Below are 18,896 nucleotides of genomic sequence, written 5' to 3'. Positions count from 1 at the left end.
AAGGGATTGACAGTAAGCTTTAGCTTTGTGTTTTTTCGGGTATATTTTTGACAGATAATTCAAGGACTTGAAGCCAAATATAACAACAGGTTAGGCAACCACTGCTTTCAGACTCCTGCACGTGTCTTTTCATCTCTCCTCCAGGGTGTGATTTTTGAATTTTAATCACTCCATTACTGCTGACTTTCAATTCACGTGTCCGAGCCACGACGATTTAAAAATAACATTAAAGGGCTGATGACACCCAGTGGGTTTCAGAAACCACTCTATCATAGATGTAAATAGACGATGACTAACGATGACAGCTTTTTAATGTCTCACTTGATTGTTGATTTCCTCTTAAAGTCCTCCCGCATGAACATCAGAGTCCTCTGCAAACCATCTGCGGAAATTACCCCCATTTTACCTCGGGAGGAATTAAGCTTACGTGTTTTTTTGTTCAATAAAGTGCATGATGTTGGCCTCACATACCTGTTGACTTCAACACAAGGCAACTGTGACATCTGTGTGTCGACCAATAGCTGCGTTTCCATTAGAAACGTGCGCAAAACTTTGTTAATATTCCGCTAACATCGTTAAATAAGAAACGCAATTAAAATAGAGCGTGAATATGTTCGTTTACGCGATTTTTTTTTTTTACACATGCTGCACCATGATCCTCTAACTACTTCTTGTCGTCTTCTTCGTGGTTTGGGCCAGTTCTAACAACCGGTTTTTGATCACGCGAATCGTGTGACGCGAAAAAGTGTTTCCATTGCTGTTTTGCGAAATAATAATTTTAAAAAGTTCACCTTGTCCTAGCGCCAAAACATTTAATCAGAAAACGATTTTTTTTCTTCATAATTGTCCAGTTTCCATTAATCGATTTTAATTTCAAAATGTCAAATTCCGCAGTTAATTATTTTCAGATTAATCTAGAAGGAACATGGAAATGTCTGCGTTTCAAAAGTCCAAAATTTGCTAGGAAAAAAGATCAGAAATGTTGAGATTCATCTCAGAAATTTTCTAAAAAAAAAAAGTTGAAAACTTTTGACTTTTGAAATATTTATTTTTTTCTCATCTGTTCTTGAATTTCTTTATATCGCAGCATGATGGGTCTCTTTTTAAGCCTTTGTAGCCTACTTCATGTTGTCAGACAGGTTCTATGCAAGTAATGCCTTAATTCTAGAAAATTAAAATGGTTAGTCTCAGTTAATTCTTGATTTAACAAAGAGAGGCACTTAATTTTTAATATTTGACATAGTGCTGGGATGACTTGGTTAGCTTTTCATCATTCAACAAATGTAGATTGTATTTAATGACAATATCTTTGCATGATTTTCAAACTGGTTTAATAAACTGAAACATTTATGACCAAAGACAAGAAATCTGGAGGGGAATGTTTAATACTTTTTCACAGGCCTTGAGAAAACTCATAATTCTTAATCAAATGAAAATTATAGAAGTTCGGTTCCAAGAACATTGTCAGCTTTAGTCTTTTAATACAATGTTCAAAAATAAAAATCTGTCCATTCTTATCTTTTAATTCCAAAACTCATCCAACTTTCAGAACGCAATATTTCCACCACATTTAATTTATTGGTTTTACTTCATTTATTCCGACAGCTCATTAATTTTCCCACAGAAACCGTGATAACAGCAAAGTAACTGGATTAAAGAACAGTCAGGGAGACAAAGACGTTGAACTTCTGAGACAATTTCTTTATTTAAATTTGAATTCATTTACAGCAGTTCCACTGAAGAGAAATAGGGGTTTGAATGACACCTTAGCCACATGGAAACCTATGGTCCTATCTAGTGTATGTACAGGGAGGAGGATGCAGCTGGACAGTGCAGAAGGCACAGAGTTGGCTTAATACTTGCGTAAAAGCGCTGCTAACGTGTCGGGAGGATAGGGGAGTGTAATGACGGCACTGCATTTAAGGTTATTTTGTAGAGCAACCATCATTTTAAAACGGAACAACGTAAAAGGAGCATGTAAAACTGCATTGAAAACCCAAAAACCTTTAAGTGTACACTTGATTTGTTTCTTAAGTCGGCGTGATTTACAATATGTGAAGCAAAGAAAAGTAAAACTGGACAATGTTAAGGCAATCTGCAGTAAATCAGAGGCAATTCTAGCAAAAAAATAAAAAATAAAATCACTCAAACATGGATAAGAAGCAGGCAAATTCAGGTTACACATGATAATAATGACAGTTTGGCAACTATGATCAACCACACACCCAGTTTCCATCCATCACACAGGTCTGTCAAGAATGAGCTACTAGACTTCAAAGCAACAACAGTGGAAGCAAATGAGATGATAAATAGATTGTGATACATCTGAATCAGGAAGACTTTGTTCAGAAAACAAAAAACAGTTTTCAACCATTCACCAACACACAAACCAAAAGAAAAATAGAGCATCTGATACCACACAATTAAATCTTACCACAAAAAGATACATCTTATAACATGTAAAAACCACTCAAACAAAAACTGGATTCAAGTAAAGCCTTTCAAACTGACACAAAATAAAGAGAAAAACAAATTATATCATAGTTTAAACTCACTTGGAATTGTTGCATCTCAGATTTAGATTATGCTGCTTATAAAAAAGTACATTCAACAGGTACATTAAATATGAAACAAAATTATAGTACAGAGGTAAGTCAAAGTTACCGGCAACCACAACTGGGAAACAAAACCATACAACATGACAAGCAGGCACACAGTAGATCTTATAACTCTGCTTCTCCTCCATAGAGACTGTTGGGAGGTTAGGTTGTGATAACACACTTAAATTAACAGAGTTTGTGTTCTTGTACTATATATATATATATATATATATATATATATATATATATATATATAATATGCGATAAATTTGGAAGGAAACCAATGAAACTTTTGCCCAAAACATACATGCTGAGCAAGCCGAGGGAAAAAAAATGAAAACAAGAATTGCTGAGTCGCCGGTTGCCGTGGAGAGCTTACCAAAAAGACATTTAACCCCCAAATAAACACTTACAGCGCCTAAACTATGAGCCATATTGCACATATTCATGAACAGTCACTAGAAGAACCTTCTGGTGGCTACGTGTGAATTTCTATGCCTCTTTTGTGTTTAAAGTTGGAGATATGACGAGTCAAAGAAACCAATTGGAAAACAAACACCATAGAAATATAATGGGAGTAAATGAAGCTTAATGCATGCTCGTCGGTCTTGGGGTATTTACTAAAAAACAGCGAGTCATAGAAGAATGATAGACACATTTTTTGAAAATAAAGAAAAATGCCTACATGTTGATGTGTAAATTGTGGATGTGGTAATAAAACTAAAAGCATGAAATCGGTTTAAATTGAAAATTTTCATAAGATGCCAGAATGCGTGTGACTCTAGGCATTGAAATGCAAATAGAGTCCAGTATAGTCCAGGCCAGAGGTTGCGCTAGACGTTTTTTTTTTTTTTCTCCGTCATCCTTCGTACTATTTTTACCTGTCAAATTATAATCACATCCAGGTTTGGGGTTTCTCACTACTCTCAAGATCGCAATATGGTCAACAAGAAAATTTTGCTTAAAAAAAAAAAAAAAAATAAAAAAATAAATCACAGCTTACCATTTCTAAATAAGTCACATTTTGTTTAGATTTGTTTGTACATTTCTAAACATAAGAAAGCTCAAATTTCCTGACAATAAATGTCAGGATCATAGTGAATAACAGTAACTGATCTAAGAATGAGGCCAACTCAGTGATAGAACATCTTTCCAGGTGTTTATAAAAAAAGTCTCTATGAAGGAGATTTCAGAGCATGTCAGTCTACAGCCACCTTTTTAATCTACAAATATCCCAAACCCACTCACGCTTATTCACACAGCTGTGGGGTTTTGCCCCTTTTTGTCTAAAGGATTTATGTCCAATGGTAAATATGTGGTAGTATTAATGCAGTGAAGCGGTTGCAATTAAATGGTCAGCAAGACTGTTATGTAGAAATACATCTGTTAAGTGCTGACGAGCTTTTTTTTTTTTTTTTTTTTTAAATAGCCCCTGACATAAATGTACCACCGCCTCTGAATGATGCTGTCAAGCGGTTGATTTAATCTGGATTTACGTTTTGACAGCACTAGCTAGTAAGTTAATATGATCATTTTTTACACAGATGCAGACCAGTTTATTGAATTTGAGACAGTTTACATGTGATCTCGATGAAAATAAAACAAAATGTGCCAGAATTATGAAGGTGCTCCAAATATGCAAAAAAAAAAAAACTGAAGATGTGCAACTGGTGTGAAATTGCACTTTCAAGTGGCTCAAGAATATAATTGATGGATGGTTTAAATATTGAGTTCCAGTGTGTGACATTTTGGGGTAAGAGGAAAAATGAAGAAATAAGTAAAAATTATTATTCTTTCGCTGATACGTAGTTTCTGGGAGTTCATTTTGTTGCAATTTCTGAATTTTGCCACCGGGTGTCACTATATACACAACACACTGGAGCTTTAAATAGAACAACAAAGACGAAAAGAAAAGCAGACAGTCATTTAGCAACAACAGGCCTAATAATCAGCAGGAAACATCCAAAATAAACGTTGGTCTGTGAAGGTATGAAGGTGGGTCAGGTCTCGTCTGATTTCAGCTGGTCCACCGCGGGTAAGGCAAGATGTTACTGCGTTATGTTTCCAGGTGCAGCTGGAAAGATGTCCACTAAAAACTACACAAAGTGAGGCGAAATGGGAGCAAGATAGGTGATGAGGGAGAAAAATAAGGCAAAGACGCTTTCTGGGTGAAATCTGTTTGTCAACCCAAAATATGCAGAAATGATTGGACTGATCGGATACCACCCATATATTAATGGATGAGATTTTCTTTAAGATTGTAGGTGTAAAATAAATAAGAGTTAAATTGTTTTTCTGACTTCTTTCATTCTCCTCGCTGTTTGATCTGAGAGGACCTCTAACTACTCAACTACATTTCAAATGACCCACCAAGTTTTTAAGATCAGTTTAAAAGCGGCTCCAGGGAAAATTCACAGTAAAGTTACTGAGTCCGGCCTTCATCTGTGTTTATCTAGCGGTCCTGGGATGGCACATGGGGAACATGGAGGGAAGGGGGGCTAAACAATCCCAAACAAAAATAAACAAGAGCTTTTGCACAGAATAATCAAGAAAACCAACAAATATTTACACCACAGATACAGGCACTTGTATATCTTTGGTTGGAGAAACCCCAACATTGCGAGAGTAATGCATTCACAGAGCGTTTGTACCCCTTCATGTATTTCCAGGGATCACTAGGCAACTGGGATGTATTTTTTTCATTTCTTCTGTGTTTCTGAGTCCATGTTACAGGTAACCTCTGGCAGAGCTCTCTGCTGTCTTTTTAACCCTCTGACAGCGCCACCTGTCAAAAAAAGCAAGAAATAAATGCAAGTTAGTTCAGCTTTCGACAGAAAACGAAGCAGAGAGGTTTCTTTGATTTTCAGTTTGGTCTGATTTATCCAGTGTTAGAAAAGCATAAAATTAAGAGACAATTTTGTGAGAGAAATTAGACTTTTATAAATTTACAGTCGAGATGAAAAGAGTTTTTCAGTGGGAAAAATGTTGTATTTCCATTTTCAGTGTTTTTACATTTAGAGTATTTCCCCATTAGAGTCTAAAAAGTTATTGTTGCCTCCCAAAAATGCAAGAGTCAATTTTAAACAGGTCAGACAGAATAACAGAATCTATAAAAAGGGATAAACACTCAAAATACTGACAAAGAAAAATGCAATCTTATGAAATCCTTTTTATTCTTTTTTAGTAGACCAGAGAAATATGTTTTGACCATTACTGCTCTTGTGAACTAAACTGTTCGGTCATGGAAGAATATGTTAATTAACCAAAAGAAATTAAATTAATCTTCTTTTGAAGGTCTTCAGTGTTAAACCTGACTCGATCCCAGACTTTTAGAGGTTGTGTATTTTATGAACTGCAGAGCGATGAGATTTTACCATTAATGGTGGGATCACCTCTACAGACTCGGAGGAAATAAAAAGGACTATAAAACAATAAATGGTCAAACTCTAAATTCAAGGGTGTACACTGCATTCCTCTTAAAAGTCAATGGGACAATTTTATTTTAACTACATATTAAAAAATAAAGGGGATGAGACTGCATTGTTTTCAGTGATGCAGTGTGCAGCTTAAATGTACTCTACATAATACTAAAACATCTAAAAATGCATGCATGGCTGCCATTAAATAAATATTTGACATGCTTTGCAGTTTATAGTCCATCTCCAACAATTATGCTGTCAAAGTCTCTAATAGTTAAAAGATGAAAAATTCAACAAATGTTCAATGTTAAGGTGGAAAACAAACCTAAAAATGATGTTAGCATGGCTAGCAGAAGCTAGAACAAGTAAAACTATCCAGATCAAAGTCTGGAAGAGTCTGTCAAGTTTAACAATGGCAACTTCACAGAAGATTAAACAAAAAAAGAGGTAGAAAACAAAAAAGCAGAACAAAAACAAAAACAGGACAAAAAAGAAAAGAGGAAAAAGAAAAAAATGAAGGGAAGAAAAATTTCTAAAACAGAGAAACTGAAAAAAAGGAAAGAGAAAAAGGAATTAAAAACTAAATAAAAGACAAAAGAAAAGGAAAAAGAAATAAAGAAAAAAGTGGAAAGAGGCAAAAAAAAAGGCTTAAAAAAAGGAAAAATGGAAAAAAGGAAAAGAAAAAAGAAGAAAGAACTTACAGGATGAATAAGGGGAAGGCAAGAAAATGTAAAAAGAATGATTATATCTGTAATGAAATTATTCTGCTATGAACTTTTATGACTTCCAGCCAGTTTGCCAAAGGAGACTCATCGACAACAAAAGTGATAAACATGGTAAAGGTCAAAGGTTCATCTCTCTGTAGGTGTCAACCTTATGAAGTGTTGAAAAAGAAAAAGACGAAGAGCTTTTCTTTGGGGGTTAATAAGTGAAGCTTCTTCATTACATTCCAACAAAACTACAGACAACACCTCCACTTAAACTCCTTTAATAGCAGATGAAAGTGGGTAGTATAAGCAGGTTTGAAGAAATGAGAAGAAAAGCAGCAGTGTGATTGGATTGTGTCTTAGGACCAATCAGAGGTCAGCTGATGCTTGGCTGAAACTACCTGTTGAGGTCATAAAGCACTGCTGGTGTCTGTTGTACCTTCTCAGGACAGAAGTCAGGGATGGTTTGTCGCACCTTGCCAGGCCGCCCCTTTATGACTGCATAGCAGAACATAGTGATGACCATGACAAACAGGAAGTAGCTAGTGTGCATCAGGTGCAGGTTGATGAGGGAGCGGTCGTCCTGGAGAGAAAAGAGTCTATAAATATGCCCTCATTGATCAAATTACTAAAATTTCCCTCTGAGGGAGATAAGTACAAGGTAAAGCTCTACATATTTTACTAGCGCCCCCTTTAGGAAACAGTACTGCATGGCGACTTGATGTAAAAGACATTTTTAATTGGGATTGGAATTTTCCTGGTCAAATAAAAATAATGATCTGAGAGTCACCACAGCTGCCTGCAAGGATAAACAAGTTCAACCAACCATCCATCCATCTATCCATCCGCTCGTCATCTATTCATCCTTCTAATCTGCTCACCTTCTAACATGTAGACAAAGACATGAAGTTGAAAGATTTATATCTTCTATTTCAGGTTTGTCTGAGGTTAGGTTTTTTCCCCTAATTTTCTAAATATATCCCAGTACGACCTCATAAGAAGCTATCCTGTAATTTCCAAATATTGGCATCAAATATTTATTGGATTTCCAAAAAAATCCAATAAATATTTAAACATCTGAAAAGTTTAAATCTGAGTTATTCAATTTATCAACCATACTTTAGGAATCCAAATCATCATAGACACTAAAATAGAAGTAACTCCATAATAAAACTCAATATGAACCAGTTTCTGTTGACCAGTGAGCACAATGGAAAAGCTTGAACTGTTGACCAGGACAGCAGGATCACCAGGATCGCAGCTGTGAAGTTGAATAAATCCTGGCGGCTAAAGTCTGTGCTTTTCTCGGCTTTCAGAGCAGCGAGAGAAAAACAAGTAATGATGGGAGTTTTTACAGTGAATTTCTGTCATTTTAGCAGCTTTTTGCAGGCTTTTTCACACTGCTGCTGATGGTGCAAGGTCAGCTGGTGCCAGGAAATAAAAAAATGTGATGCAATCAAAAACCTCTCTCCCTGTCTGGTAGACTTCCAACAGCTTATTTACCTCTCCAAGAGACAAACCTAGTTTAGTCTGTGTAAATGTTAAGGAGGCAAACCAGCCTTCCTCTTCTGTCACTCATGAAGTAAAAGGCATGTGAGATTTTAATATTACATTTTTTTAATAGTCAACTTAAAAGAAAGTAAAAACATTTTTTGAGCTTCTTGAAAATGGAAACCTGGAACTCACATCTGGGACAATGACGGTGAGTTTGGGGTTGAGTGCATGATACACTTTGCCGATAGCTCCTTTGTAACACCAGAAGGGGTTGTAGTCCTGACTGTACTTGGTGTCCGAGTCACGGACTGTGGTGAACACCTTGTACCAGGATGTAGCGTTGGTGTACGTCTCTGGGACGCAGTGCGGCGGCTGCCTGCACAGGGAAACACAAAACACACAATCAAGTGATTTGTTGACTTTTGAAGCGACCATTTCAAAATGAAATATTGACTTGGCATCAATGAATCAAGTTGTTTTAAAAAGGAACTGAAGGAAGAGTAAGTGGGAAAAACTGGGAAGTCTAAGTAGATTCCAGGCACACTTTTTTTGTTTCAAATATTTTTATTAAAATTTTTATAGAAGCAGATTCCAGGCATACTTATTCTCATATTGCAGTTCATTCAGTGGATAATAAGCATCTTGCAGGGCAGGAGAAGCTGGACCAATGAACAGATTTTAACAAATATGTTTCTCTTAAATGACTAAAAGTGAAACAGAAAAAATAATAATCTACTTTAAGTATTCAACTCTAAGAATAAAACACCACCCGGCATCAGAATAAAGCTGATAAACTCTAAACCACAATATTTGTGTATCTTTATTTATGTATTTATTTATTCATGTTTGTTTCTACAGTTACTGTTTAATTGCAGAAAGCTACATCACATCCCTGAGGTTTTCTAACAACCTGGAGCATGTTTTTACAATTTTTTTATTATTATTTTTATTTACTTATCTATAATTGTTTGTTTTTTGCTTCTGCAAATTTACAGCAGCATATCTGATGCTACATCTGACGCAGGTTCCCTCTTACATTTCAAACTAAAGCTGTAACAGTTCACTGTGCAGAAGGACGGATTAAAGCAGAAAGATTTGCAGGTGTTGAATTGTTGACGAGATCAAACACCACAACTACATAAGCTGTTGGTAAATCACAGAGGAGCTGTTATGTGGGGGTAAAAGAGTGAAACAGCAACCCTGGGGTTTTATCCTACTCTCAGGGATGGATAGAGGCAAAAACATGATGCAAACTTTTCAGAAACAAACCCATAAAATAACAGCAGAAGAGATTCACGGAGCTTTTAAATGTTCCTTTAATAAATCTGTAAATCCTGCAGTTATAGCATGAATATGCTTCAACGAGATCATTTTTATACTTTAGTTTCTAAAGAGGATCTCAGGACCCCCAACCTAATGACTTGTGACTCATAGTATGGTCAGCTTAAAAATAAAATCTCAGATTTGTTTTAATACCAAATCCAATTTTAATTTTCTCACTTTTTTTTCTTTAAGAAAATTACAAACAAACAAAAAACTGCCTTTTATTTCAGTAATTTATTCTGTAAGTTGACTTGAATTGAAAGTCAAAGTAAATAAAAGCTTCTACAGAATTTGGTGTTCAGTGTTGTCTAATCCAACTTAGTTGTAGTTAGCTAGGCTAATTTTTTGATTAGTGCTTTAGCTTTTGTTAACTTTGAAAACATTCAACACTCTTAGCTTCCCCTAAATTATTTTTTTCAGATAAATTCTAAAAATGCTAATTCAGTAAAGTAACAATGATACCTTCAGTTGTTATGAAAATGCTATATATTAAATATGACTTAAAATAAATTTTACATCGTAATTTAACATCTTGAAATTGGGCCTGTCTCTTTAAAAACTCCTGCTCTTTCTGAAACTCCAACTGTGACTTCATGCTGTGATGACTTCATGAAGTCATCAAACATGGCTCCTCTATTGACACTTTAACAATGCTTTTACCAGCGTTGCACTGAGAAGTAGCCTGTATAATGAGCTCAGCGGATACGCAGTTCCACCAGGTGTTTGCTAAATGCTGCTGGCTAGTCTGAAGGAGCTTTGTGGGGGAGTTGCGCTCTGTGAGGCGGAAGTTTGGAAATCTGCAGTTCTGGGGAGGAGCTGCGTCTCAAAGGCGGGGCTAGATCCACCCAGGCGTTTTGCAGAGCTGAGTGGTTGCTATGGAGATTCAAGGATTTCTCAAAAATGCATGAAAGTAGGCAACACTCCAGGTATGTTTTTGATAAGGGAATAACATAGTAATGATAAAATGATTTAAAGCTCAATAAAGTTGATTTCACATTACACTGTCCCTTTAAACGGAAGGTGTGACGTAGAAATTTATAGATAGGATATTTAACTTCTGATTTATTTAATAGAAAAGAATCTGGAAATACAAGCATTTTTTTTCTACACATAGAGGAGAGGCTAACAGCAAACTGTGGGAAACCGTCCAACTCACACTGTGACTGGGAAGATATTGCTGGCTGCTGTGATGGTCATGCACGTGCTGAACACCACCTGCTCACAGTGGCCGTGCAGCACACAGTCATCCGAGTTCCAGGACACGGGCAGAGTGAACGTGATGTTTATTTCTTCATGGGCTTCCCGGCCTGAAATCACAGACACCACAGCAGAGCGTTCTTTAAATGCCAACATGTTGATGAAGTACAGAGGAGACTACTCAATCAATAAACTGCATAAAAGTTTGCAGGGGCAATGTTTTACCTGCTTTTAATGCAGCAGCAAGTTGCATAAGCAGAAAATCTGAGAGCCTCAGCAACAATATTATTAAACTACTTCCTTAATAATGAATGACAGACTGGGTTTGTGGGCTTATGCAAGATTTATTTAATGGAAAAAGGACTTAAGAAGATTATCAGGTGGACTACAGGATATGACAGAGGATTGAAAGGAAAATTAGATGGAGACCATGGAGCAGTGACTGAGAAGTAATTTATAACCTGCCAAGCTTTTTAAGTTAAGTTACAGTTCATAAATCAGAAGATTTGTTAGAGAATAAACAGCACCATAAATACCCGGGAACCCACCAGACAGTCATCAAAATCTATAAAAACCAACCTATTCTCACAGGAAGTATGGTAGCGGCGGTATCACTGTGTGGATTGACAACATGGATGGAGCTAAATAAAGACCAAAACTGGATGACAACCTGAACAATTCTCCAGAAAAGATTGGAGGTTCCCCTTCCGGTGGAACGATAACCCCAAACAAATAGCAAAGCCAGAAAGTAACAGTTTCGATCTGATGTCTTCAAACTGTGGCTTGATGCAGCCGCAGCAGAAACTCTGCAGTCTGCTTCACCTCCAGGGTTTCAGTTCCATGGTCAAGTTTCTGCCTGCAGATGCTACATTTTCCCACATTCCTTCACTTTCCCACAGCGGATTTTATCTACATGCTTGCAAAATGTGTTTGACTCTAAGTGTGCGTGACATTTAAAGCAGTTTTAAACTTGATAAGAGAGAGAGCAGGTTGACCTTTCCCAGGAAAAACACCTTCATCAGAGCAGGCTCATCCTGTTGATGTTAGATTAAATCCACACCGACGCTAAATATTTGCACGCCTTTCTATTTGCTTTGGTTATCCGTTTTAAAACATGAGTTTTAGATGTTAAAGCCAAATCATTCATCTACAGTTGAAACCAGAAGTTTACATACACCAGGCTGAGTAAAAAGGTCTGCCTTGGCATAGTATTAAAGTATTTTACTGTGACGAGCTGTGAGCAGAGAAAACCAAAGAAACAAAAAAGTTGTGAAAACACTCACTCAGGTATCGTACCAGGTTTGTACACTTTTCCCACAGTAAAATTCAAGAACTTTTCAAGGAATTTCAGTGTAAGCTTTGAAACTTTTCCAGCACCACACTGTAGATAAAAATAATATAAATGAACTAAAGATGAAGTTTAAATTCATTACGTTATATAATTTATTAATATCTTGTGCTGGTATTTTACATCCTACAGCAGGGACAAGGCAAAAAATAAAATAAAAATGTATGTTTTGAAATGTTTTTCACACACACCCTATATAGCTGACTGGTCCAAAAAAGTCACAAAAAAATCTCTAAAAAATATTATTGCTAAGATTTCTGATATTTAGCAAATAGGAACTATTTTGGTAACTCTAACTGACCTAAGACAAAAAACAGTTTAGTCTGATTTACCTTAAGATGGTGAAAAAACATGTGTTGGCATTTTTTTTTCTTTAAACATTTGGTTTCAATTGTAAGTATCGTTTTCCAAATTTAGACTGGACATTATTATAATTTTGAATATCAAGCACATTCCAAATCTTGAAATTCAAGGATTTTCAAAGATTTCAAGCTCCTGTTTGATTCCTGACCACAAAAACATACATATGCTGCCTGAGAAACTCTCAAGACCTTAAAAGTAAAAATCTACAGCAGCAACTAGAAGTGAACCAATCAGATATTAATATCCTGAAATAGAAACAAAATCTAGATCAGATGTCAGTGACAATGTGCCAGATCCGCAAGTGCAGATCTGTTCTAATTCTATGCTTTGTGCTCTGAGTGATGTCATGCTTTATTATTTATTTTACATTATATTTAGAATTCCTAAGTATACTTTCTGAACCATTTGAAAGAAGGTTTGCTGCTCTTTATTTTTACATGTTTGACCAAAGTAGCCAACCTGTTGTTTCTTTATTATTTATTTAACATTGGTTGTTCTAGTTGTATGCACTGACTGAACAAATTAAACTTGTGTTGTTTGACCAAGCTTGTAAAGCAATTGGTGCATTTGAGTGTGCTGTGTTAGTGCAGGTTTATCAAACAAAGTTGTTACTCAGTATATCTATGCATTTAGAAATGGAAACATTTTAAGTCAATTCAGCTGTTTTTCTATACAGATCGTATTGGCCGGTTCTAAACCTCTGATATCGGTAGATCGACGCTTCCCTATTGGGAAATGGACCACAAATAGACAAGCATTGTGTCACCACTACACAATGCTGCAGTAGCACAAAGTGTAAGCATAGAATGTGCATAAAACTATGTTGATATTCCACTAATGTCAAAGAAACACAATTTCAAATTGCAGTGTTTCCATTAAATAAGAAACGGAAGAAAATCACATTTGTTAACGCGATAAGAGATTGAAAACATTCCACAGCATCATCCTTCCACTCCTTCCTGTCGTCGTCTTTGTGGTTTGCTCCAGTGTGAACGTCCAGTTGTTGATCACATGACTTGTGTGATGAAAAAAAAGTGATTCCATTGCAGTTTTGTAAAATACACTAATTTTGATACAGCCAAAAAACCATCTCATACTAGTTCAGAAACTTTTTTTTAAATTGGCGTTTCCATTAAGCAATTTTATTTTCCATGTCAAATTGTGCAACTATAGGGTCAATGGAAATGCAGCTATTGTTGGCTCGCTACATTCAAATACAGTCACCTGACAAACCCAGACAGAAGGAATGAATTCCATCCATCTAGCTGCACACCCACCTGACAGGCCGACCTGCTGCCCCAGCACTGTGGCGTACAGGTGGGTGATGTTGCGGGAGTAGCCTCCAAACGGCCGCACAGGGTCCAGCGTGAGGGTGATGGAGACGGAGATGTTGATGGGACCCGAGTCCTCCAACAGCAGGGGGGGCTGTGTGCTGGAGCGGGCCTGGCCGCTGGTCACCACCAGGCTCTCCGGGGTGGTCGACTCGTTCAGGCCGTGCTTTATCGTCTCGTTCTCCGACACGCAGAAGTCCAGGTCGTTGAAGCGCAACAGGAACGTGTTCCAGTCCTGAGGCACAAATCTAAACTTATTAAACTAATTGAGGTTTTCTGCACCGAATTGTTGAGATTTGCATCCTGCCTACACTGAAATGCAAATCCTTCATGCAGCTTCTGCTCAGGGTGTTCAGACACAGAACAGCACAACATCAGAGTTTGCTTTCACTTTCTGCAGTCTGCAATTACAGCTTTACACATTTACAAAGTCAATGAAGCAAAGATCAGAGTTTGTCCACTTTTCCCCCTTAAACTAAAAAATTCAAGCACTTCAAGCATTTCAAAGTAAGTTTTCTAACATCTCCAGGTCCAGTTTGGAGATAAAAAAAATATACAAATAAAGTAAAGCAAACAGTTTCAATTCACTATTAAATGACATCATTTACTGCTGTTGCTAATAATGTCATGTGATAGTATTTTACATTCTGGAGCAGGCAGGGAGAAAAAAAAAATCTAAAATAAAATTTTATATTTGGAATAACGCAAGGCTTTATACAGCGATCAAGCACTTTCCAAACTTTGAAAACACCTAATTGTAAGAAAAGCTTGGAAAAAAAGTCACCCAACAGAAATTCAAGTATTTTCAACAATTTCAAGCACCTGTACAGACCCTGAAGGTTTCATACACTTCACTCTAATTATCCTCCTAAAATGAGCAACTTGGAGAAAAACATTTACGATAATTAAATGGAAACTGTTTTTTAAAGAGTGATGTGGATTTGTCGTACCTCTGTGAGCTCTGGAGACTTTATCTCCTTAATCTTGAAGAAATAACCGATGGTCAGGAAGGCGATGGCCACCGCACTGACACTGATCATGAAAATGACCAGAGGTGGACGGTTGGTGATGTAGCCTCTTAGGTTTTCTATGGGATTTAGCAGGTAAACCTACAAAAAAAAAAAAAAAAAACATTTCATACCCAACATATTAAAAGGTGTCGACCAGTTGGAGGTCACTGGACTGTATTAATGGTATGAAGGTGATTTGATCAGGGTGCAACAAAAAATTACTTTGTTAATAAATTATTCTGACAATTCATCAATTAATTGGGGATCAAACACTTTTTCACTGAGCTGCATCTCTGCCTCATTAATTCAGAAACTTTTTTTTCCCAGTGAGCTGCTTTCTATTCATCATCACATCCCTTTACTAGAGAAAGATCAATCACAGTTACAGCCACAGAGACACTTCCTGGCAGAAACTAAAACAATGACTCATTTTTGATAAATGGTTTTAATGTTTCTATATAACACAAAAAAAAATAGAGTCTGCTTTGACAAGTTACCACTCCAGCTTTATTGTTCCATGGAAGGAGAACAATTAGCATAGCAGAGCTCTGCCTCTTCAATGTGGCTTTGCTTTAAACCACACATTATCAGCAAGGAGAATCAATAACGACCTAAAACTGCAATTAACTATGCTACTCATATTTTCTACTTTATTTTATGCAACTACAAAGCCAGAAACGATAATATTACCATCTTGTGCCAACATTAGCTTCCCTTTTTAGACAATTTTCTTTTTTTCTTTTTCATATTTGTATGTAAACATTTGTAGGTTAAATACTATATGGACTGTCAACAAAAGGTTCGTATGATGGCGTATTAGAGCCATTCCAGATAGAAAAAAAGAACATTTCTTTAAAAAAAAAAAACAACTCAAATTTTTAAGAATAAGCTCAGAAATTAGCCAGAAAAAACAAGGACATTTCCCAGTTTGAAAGGTAGAAAACTGGGAACCTTAAAAAAAAAAAACAAAAAAAAAAAAAACATGGAAATGTCTAAGTTTCAAAACTAGGAAATTGTAAACTTTTGAAACTCAGGAATCACCAAGTTTTTCTACAGAATTTGAGAGTTTTTGGTGAAAAATTACTCTTTTTTTTCTACCTCCATTGACTCTAATACGACATTGTAGATTTGAAGTAATAATCACAAGATTTCAATCCAGGAAGGTATATATTATAATAGATGCACAATATTATTGCTATAAATGTCAGCATCGGCCAATATTGGTGATTTTTTTAACATATCGGTACGTACTGGTCTGATAAGTAAAACGGGGCAGATACTACCAACTGATACTTATGTCCATCTTTTTGCTGTTTGTGTTTGTTCACTGTGTTCCAAAGGTAGGAAAAAATTAGAATGCAGTTAAATATATCAGGTATCAGTCTTAACAGTAATATAAATGCATCAGTGCATTCTTATATTATTTAGCTTAAAAACTGCCCCAGTTATGATAAAACAAGGAGCAGCATTTGATTTGCAGACCTGAGCAACAAATGCAAGTTAATGCCCATGTTTATATGTGGCTCATATTTCACAATAACGATGACAGGACTGGTATCTCCATGGTAACAGATAAGTAAAGCATAGCATACACAAACACAGGAGAGAACAAAACCAGCAGCTCCATTCACTGCTGCACACATTTATCAACGGCTGGTTGGAAAAGCTGTTTAGACGGAGCATAGGTCAGGAACAAACCCTTTAAATGAAGCCATAATTCATGGAAAGTGCTTAGCAAAGTATTCACACCCTCTTGAACATTTCTACATGTTGCCAAACTATTACCTCAAACTTCAGTGTATTTAATTGGGATATTATGTGATAGAGCAAAACAAAGTAGTGCAAAGTTATGAAGTCAAAGCTATCTAAGCCAATATTTTTTTGAAATACAATTTTAGTTAGACAGACTTCATAATATGTTTTAATTACTGTTTTGAATGTTTTTATAGTTTGGATATTTAAAATGTTTCCCCAGGTCCAGTGTTAAATATTCTTTAGAAATGTAAGTTTTATTTATCTTTGAGTGGGAATACTAATATAACCAATGTTATATTAGTTGGAAATTGTCTCAAGGTAAGGTAAGGTAAAAACTTTATTAATCCCATAGGGAAATTAAGATTGTCTGTTGCTCACACATTAATTCACATCCACACACATTAAAAGTGGTCTAATAAAAGAACTTAAATACAATAAATACATTAAAAAATGCTAATTACTCCGTCTCCCTCCCTTAACTCTCCCAGTATTGTCAATGTGACAATATTATCATTTATCACAAAAAAATTTGAGGGACAATTTATCATATAGCAAAATTTGTTATTGTGACAGGCACAACATGCATATCCCACTAAATGAAATCCAGTTTAACCCATTTGTTTTCATAGATGTGTCATATTTCATCAGAGTCACCAGACTGTCATACAGCAACAACTGTCAGTCAGAGGCCTCTTCAGGTTCGTTGGAAGACCGACTGCTACAGCATCACCAGCCACAACCACTTTCTGAATATACTTAGATGATATGAGATTTCCCTTTGGGGAAAATACTAATTCAAATTTGAAAGCAAGGGAATATATGAATATAGAAAGCAAGGTAATAGGCTAATTAATAAGCCTCGCATGTCTAGTGTTACAGATAAAAAGAGAACACGATCTTCTCATCTATTGGCTAAGACAAAAATGACACTGTTACCCAGGTTTAAATATTAATTAAGAACCATGTTTAGCTAGTTTCGTTAAACAATTGTCGGGTTAAACTAGCTATCGGCGTTGCTGCAAGGACCAAACTAGGCTTCAGAAAATGTCGTACGTGATAAAAGTTAGATAAAAAGCTCGCCACTCACCATTTTTCCTTGTTGTGCAAGCGACGGGATGCTAGGTGTAGCTGGGAGGGAGCGCTGAGGGCCACAAAAAGGGCTGCGATGTCGCTAGCTAGGTTGCTGCAACGCAGCTAGTCTCCTCTAAATTTATCGCCGAGAAACAAAAGTCTGCGCTCTAAGTTTTCAGCATACGAGACAACGCATATACTGCTTCCCATTCTTCGCCTTTAATATTTCCGTGACTCGTCAGAGAAACAAATATTCATCTTTAGGTTTGGAATAACGTCAACATCTTCCTGCCGACATCTGATCCGCGCGTCCTCGCTTTGCGTAGGGAGAAGAGTCGCGGTCTTGTTATTCCCGCAAGATGTACGCTCGAAAATTTACGGTTGACTGTAGAGGACAGAATGGAGTATGGAATTTACGTAGCAATAACGCATTTAGCGTGTTTACAAATGGCTGGGGGCTGTGGTTGCGTTAAGTTACCGTGGGAAACCTTAAGGTCACCGGGAAAGGGACACACAGGCCTGCTGTGTATTTTTGTGCTGTTTTGTGCTGTTTTTTTAGTTTGACTTTTTCTGGTTTTGTTGAGTTTATATATTTTCTGTAGCATCATTTGATAAATTTAAAGTCCATTTTCTGTTTTACCATCTCTGATTCCCGATACTCTTTGAAAGCAACGCAATAATAATCACCTTTTTTCAAACATAAATATGTATGGAGACCAGCGCAGTATTTATATCGTAAATATACCATGGTAAAATTAGGTTTTAAGTAATAAAATGTTTCTTCTGTCTAAGCAATGTTATTTGAAGTTCTGATTTGAATCTAATAAAGAATCTTTGGGGGGGGGGGGTAGGGGGGGTGAATGTACATTTATTTTTCTTTTCCCACACCATATTCAATTTTCATTGTAAATAACGTATTTCTGCCATTTTGATGTATAAACTTGATCACAACAGTTTACTCTTGAGCAACAAAACATTAGATGTCTAACTTTGTCAAAACGACAAAGCAAAAGGGGTTTTGTTTTTCAAAAGAAGCAAATACCTCAGAATATCGACCTTTTATTTTCAGAGAATAGCATAACTCACAAAATGCATGGATGGGAAATGCAATATTTAACATATGAATTAAATAAGAAAATTAGCATTCTGTTCATTATCCCTCTGTATTTGTATTATGTCAGAGCCTGTATCGAAACAGTTTAAACTACTTGCTGCAACTGAAATGTTGTCTTAATGTTATATTATTTTTGAAATGAGATTTACATCAACACTTTGCCG

At 36.2% G+C, this 18,896-nt stretch overlaps 1 protein-coding gene across 2 annotated transcripts; it reads right to left on the bottom strand.

The window, feature by feature from the left end:
• Positions 1-1,680: 1,680 nt before the first annotated feature.
• Positions 1,681-18,002, bottom strand: tmem248 (transmembrane protein 248). Of its 2 annotated transcripts, none has more exons than XM_015010948.2 (7): positions 17,635-18,002; positions 14,733-14,891; positions 13,729-14,017; positions 10,700-10,850; positions 8,413-8,596; positions 7,128-7,309; positions 1,681-5,385 (listed from the first exon to the last, which is right to left on the bottom strand). In XM_015010948.2, the coding sequence occupies exons 1-7, from the start codon at positions 17,635-17,637 to the stop codon at positions 5,328-5,330; spliced, it is 1,026 nt and encodes a 341-aa protein (XP_014866434.1). In that variant the 5' UTR covers positions 17,638-18,002; the 3' UTR covers positions 1,681-5,327. The 2 variants fall into 2 exon arrangements, with proteins under 2 accessions (XP_014866434.1, XP_014866435.1); XM_015010949.2 differs by having other exon boundaries at positions 7,166-7,309; positions 17,635-18,001.
• Between the last annotated feature and the right edge of the window lie 894 nt (positions 18,003-18,896).

Source organism: Poecilia mexicana, unplaced genomic scaffold (assembly GCF_051168715.1).
Source record: "Poecilia mexicana isolate PSO_F unplaced genomic scaffold, ASM5116871v1 scaffold_14, whole genome shotgun sequence".
NCBI lineage: Eukaryota > Metazoa > Chordata > Actinopteri > Cyprinodontiformes > Poeciliidae > Poecilia > Poecilia mexicana.
This window is presented reverse-complemented; position numbering and strand designations above follow the sequence as displayed.

Coding starts and splice junctions, on each gene's coding strand:
- tmem248 (XM_015010948.2), bottom strand. Junction 14,018..14,732: donor AGTCTCCAGAGCTCACAGAG/GTACGACAAATC, acceptor TTTGTGCCTCAG/GACTGGAACACGTTCCTGTT. Junction 8,597..10,699: donor AATATCTTCCCAGTCACAGT/GTGAGTTGGACG, acceptor TTCCCTGTGCAG/GCAGCCGCCGCACTGCGTCC.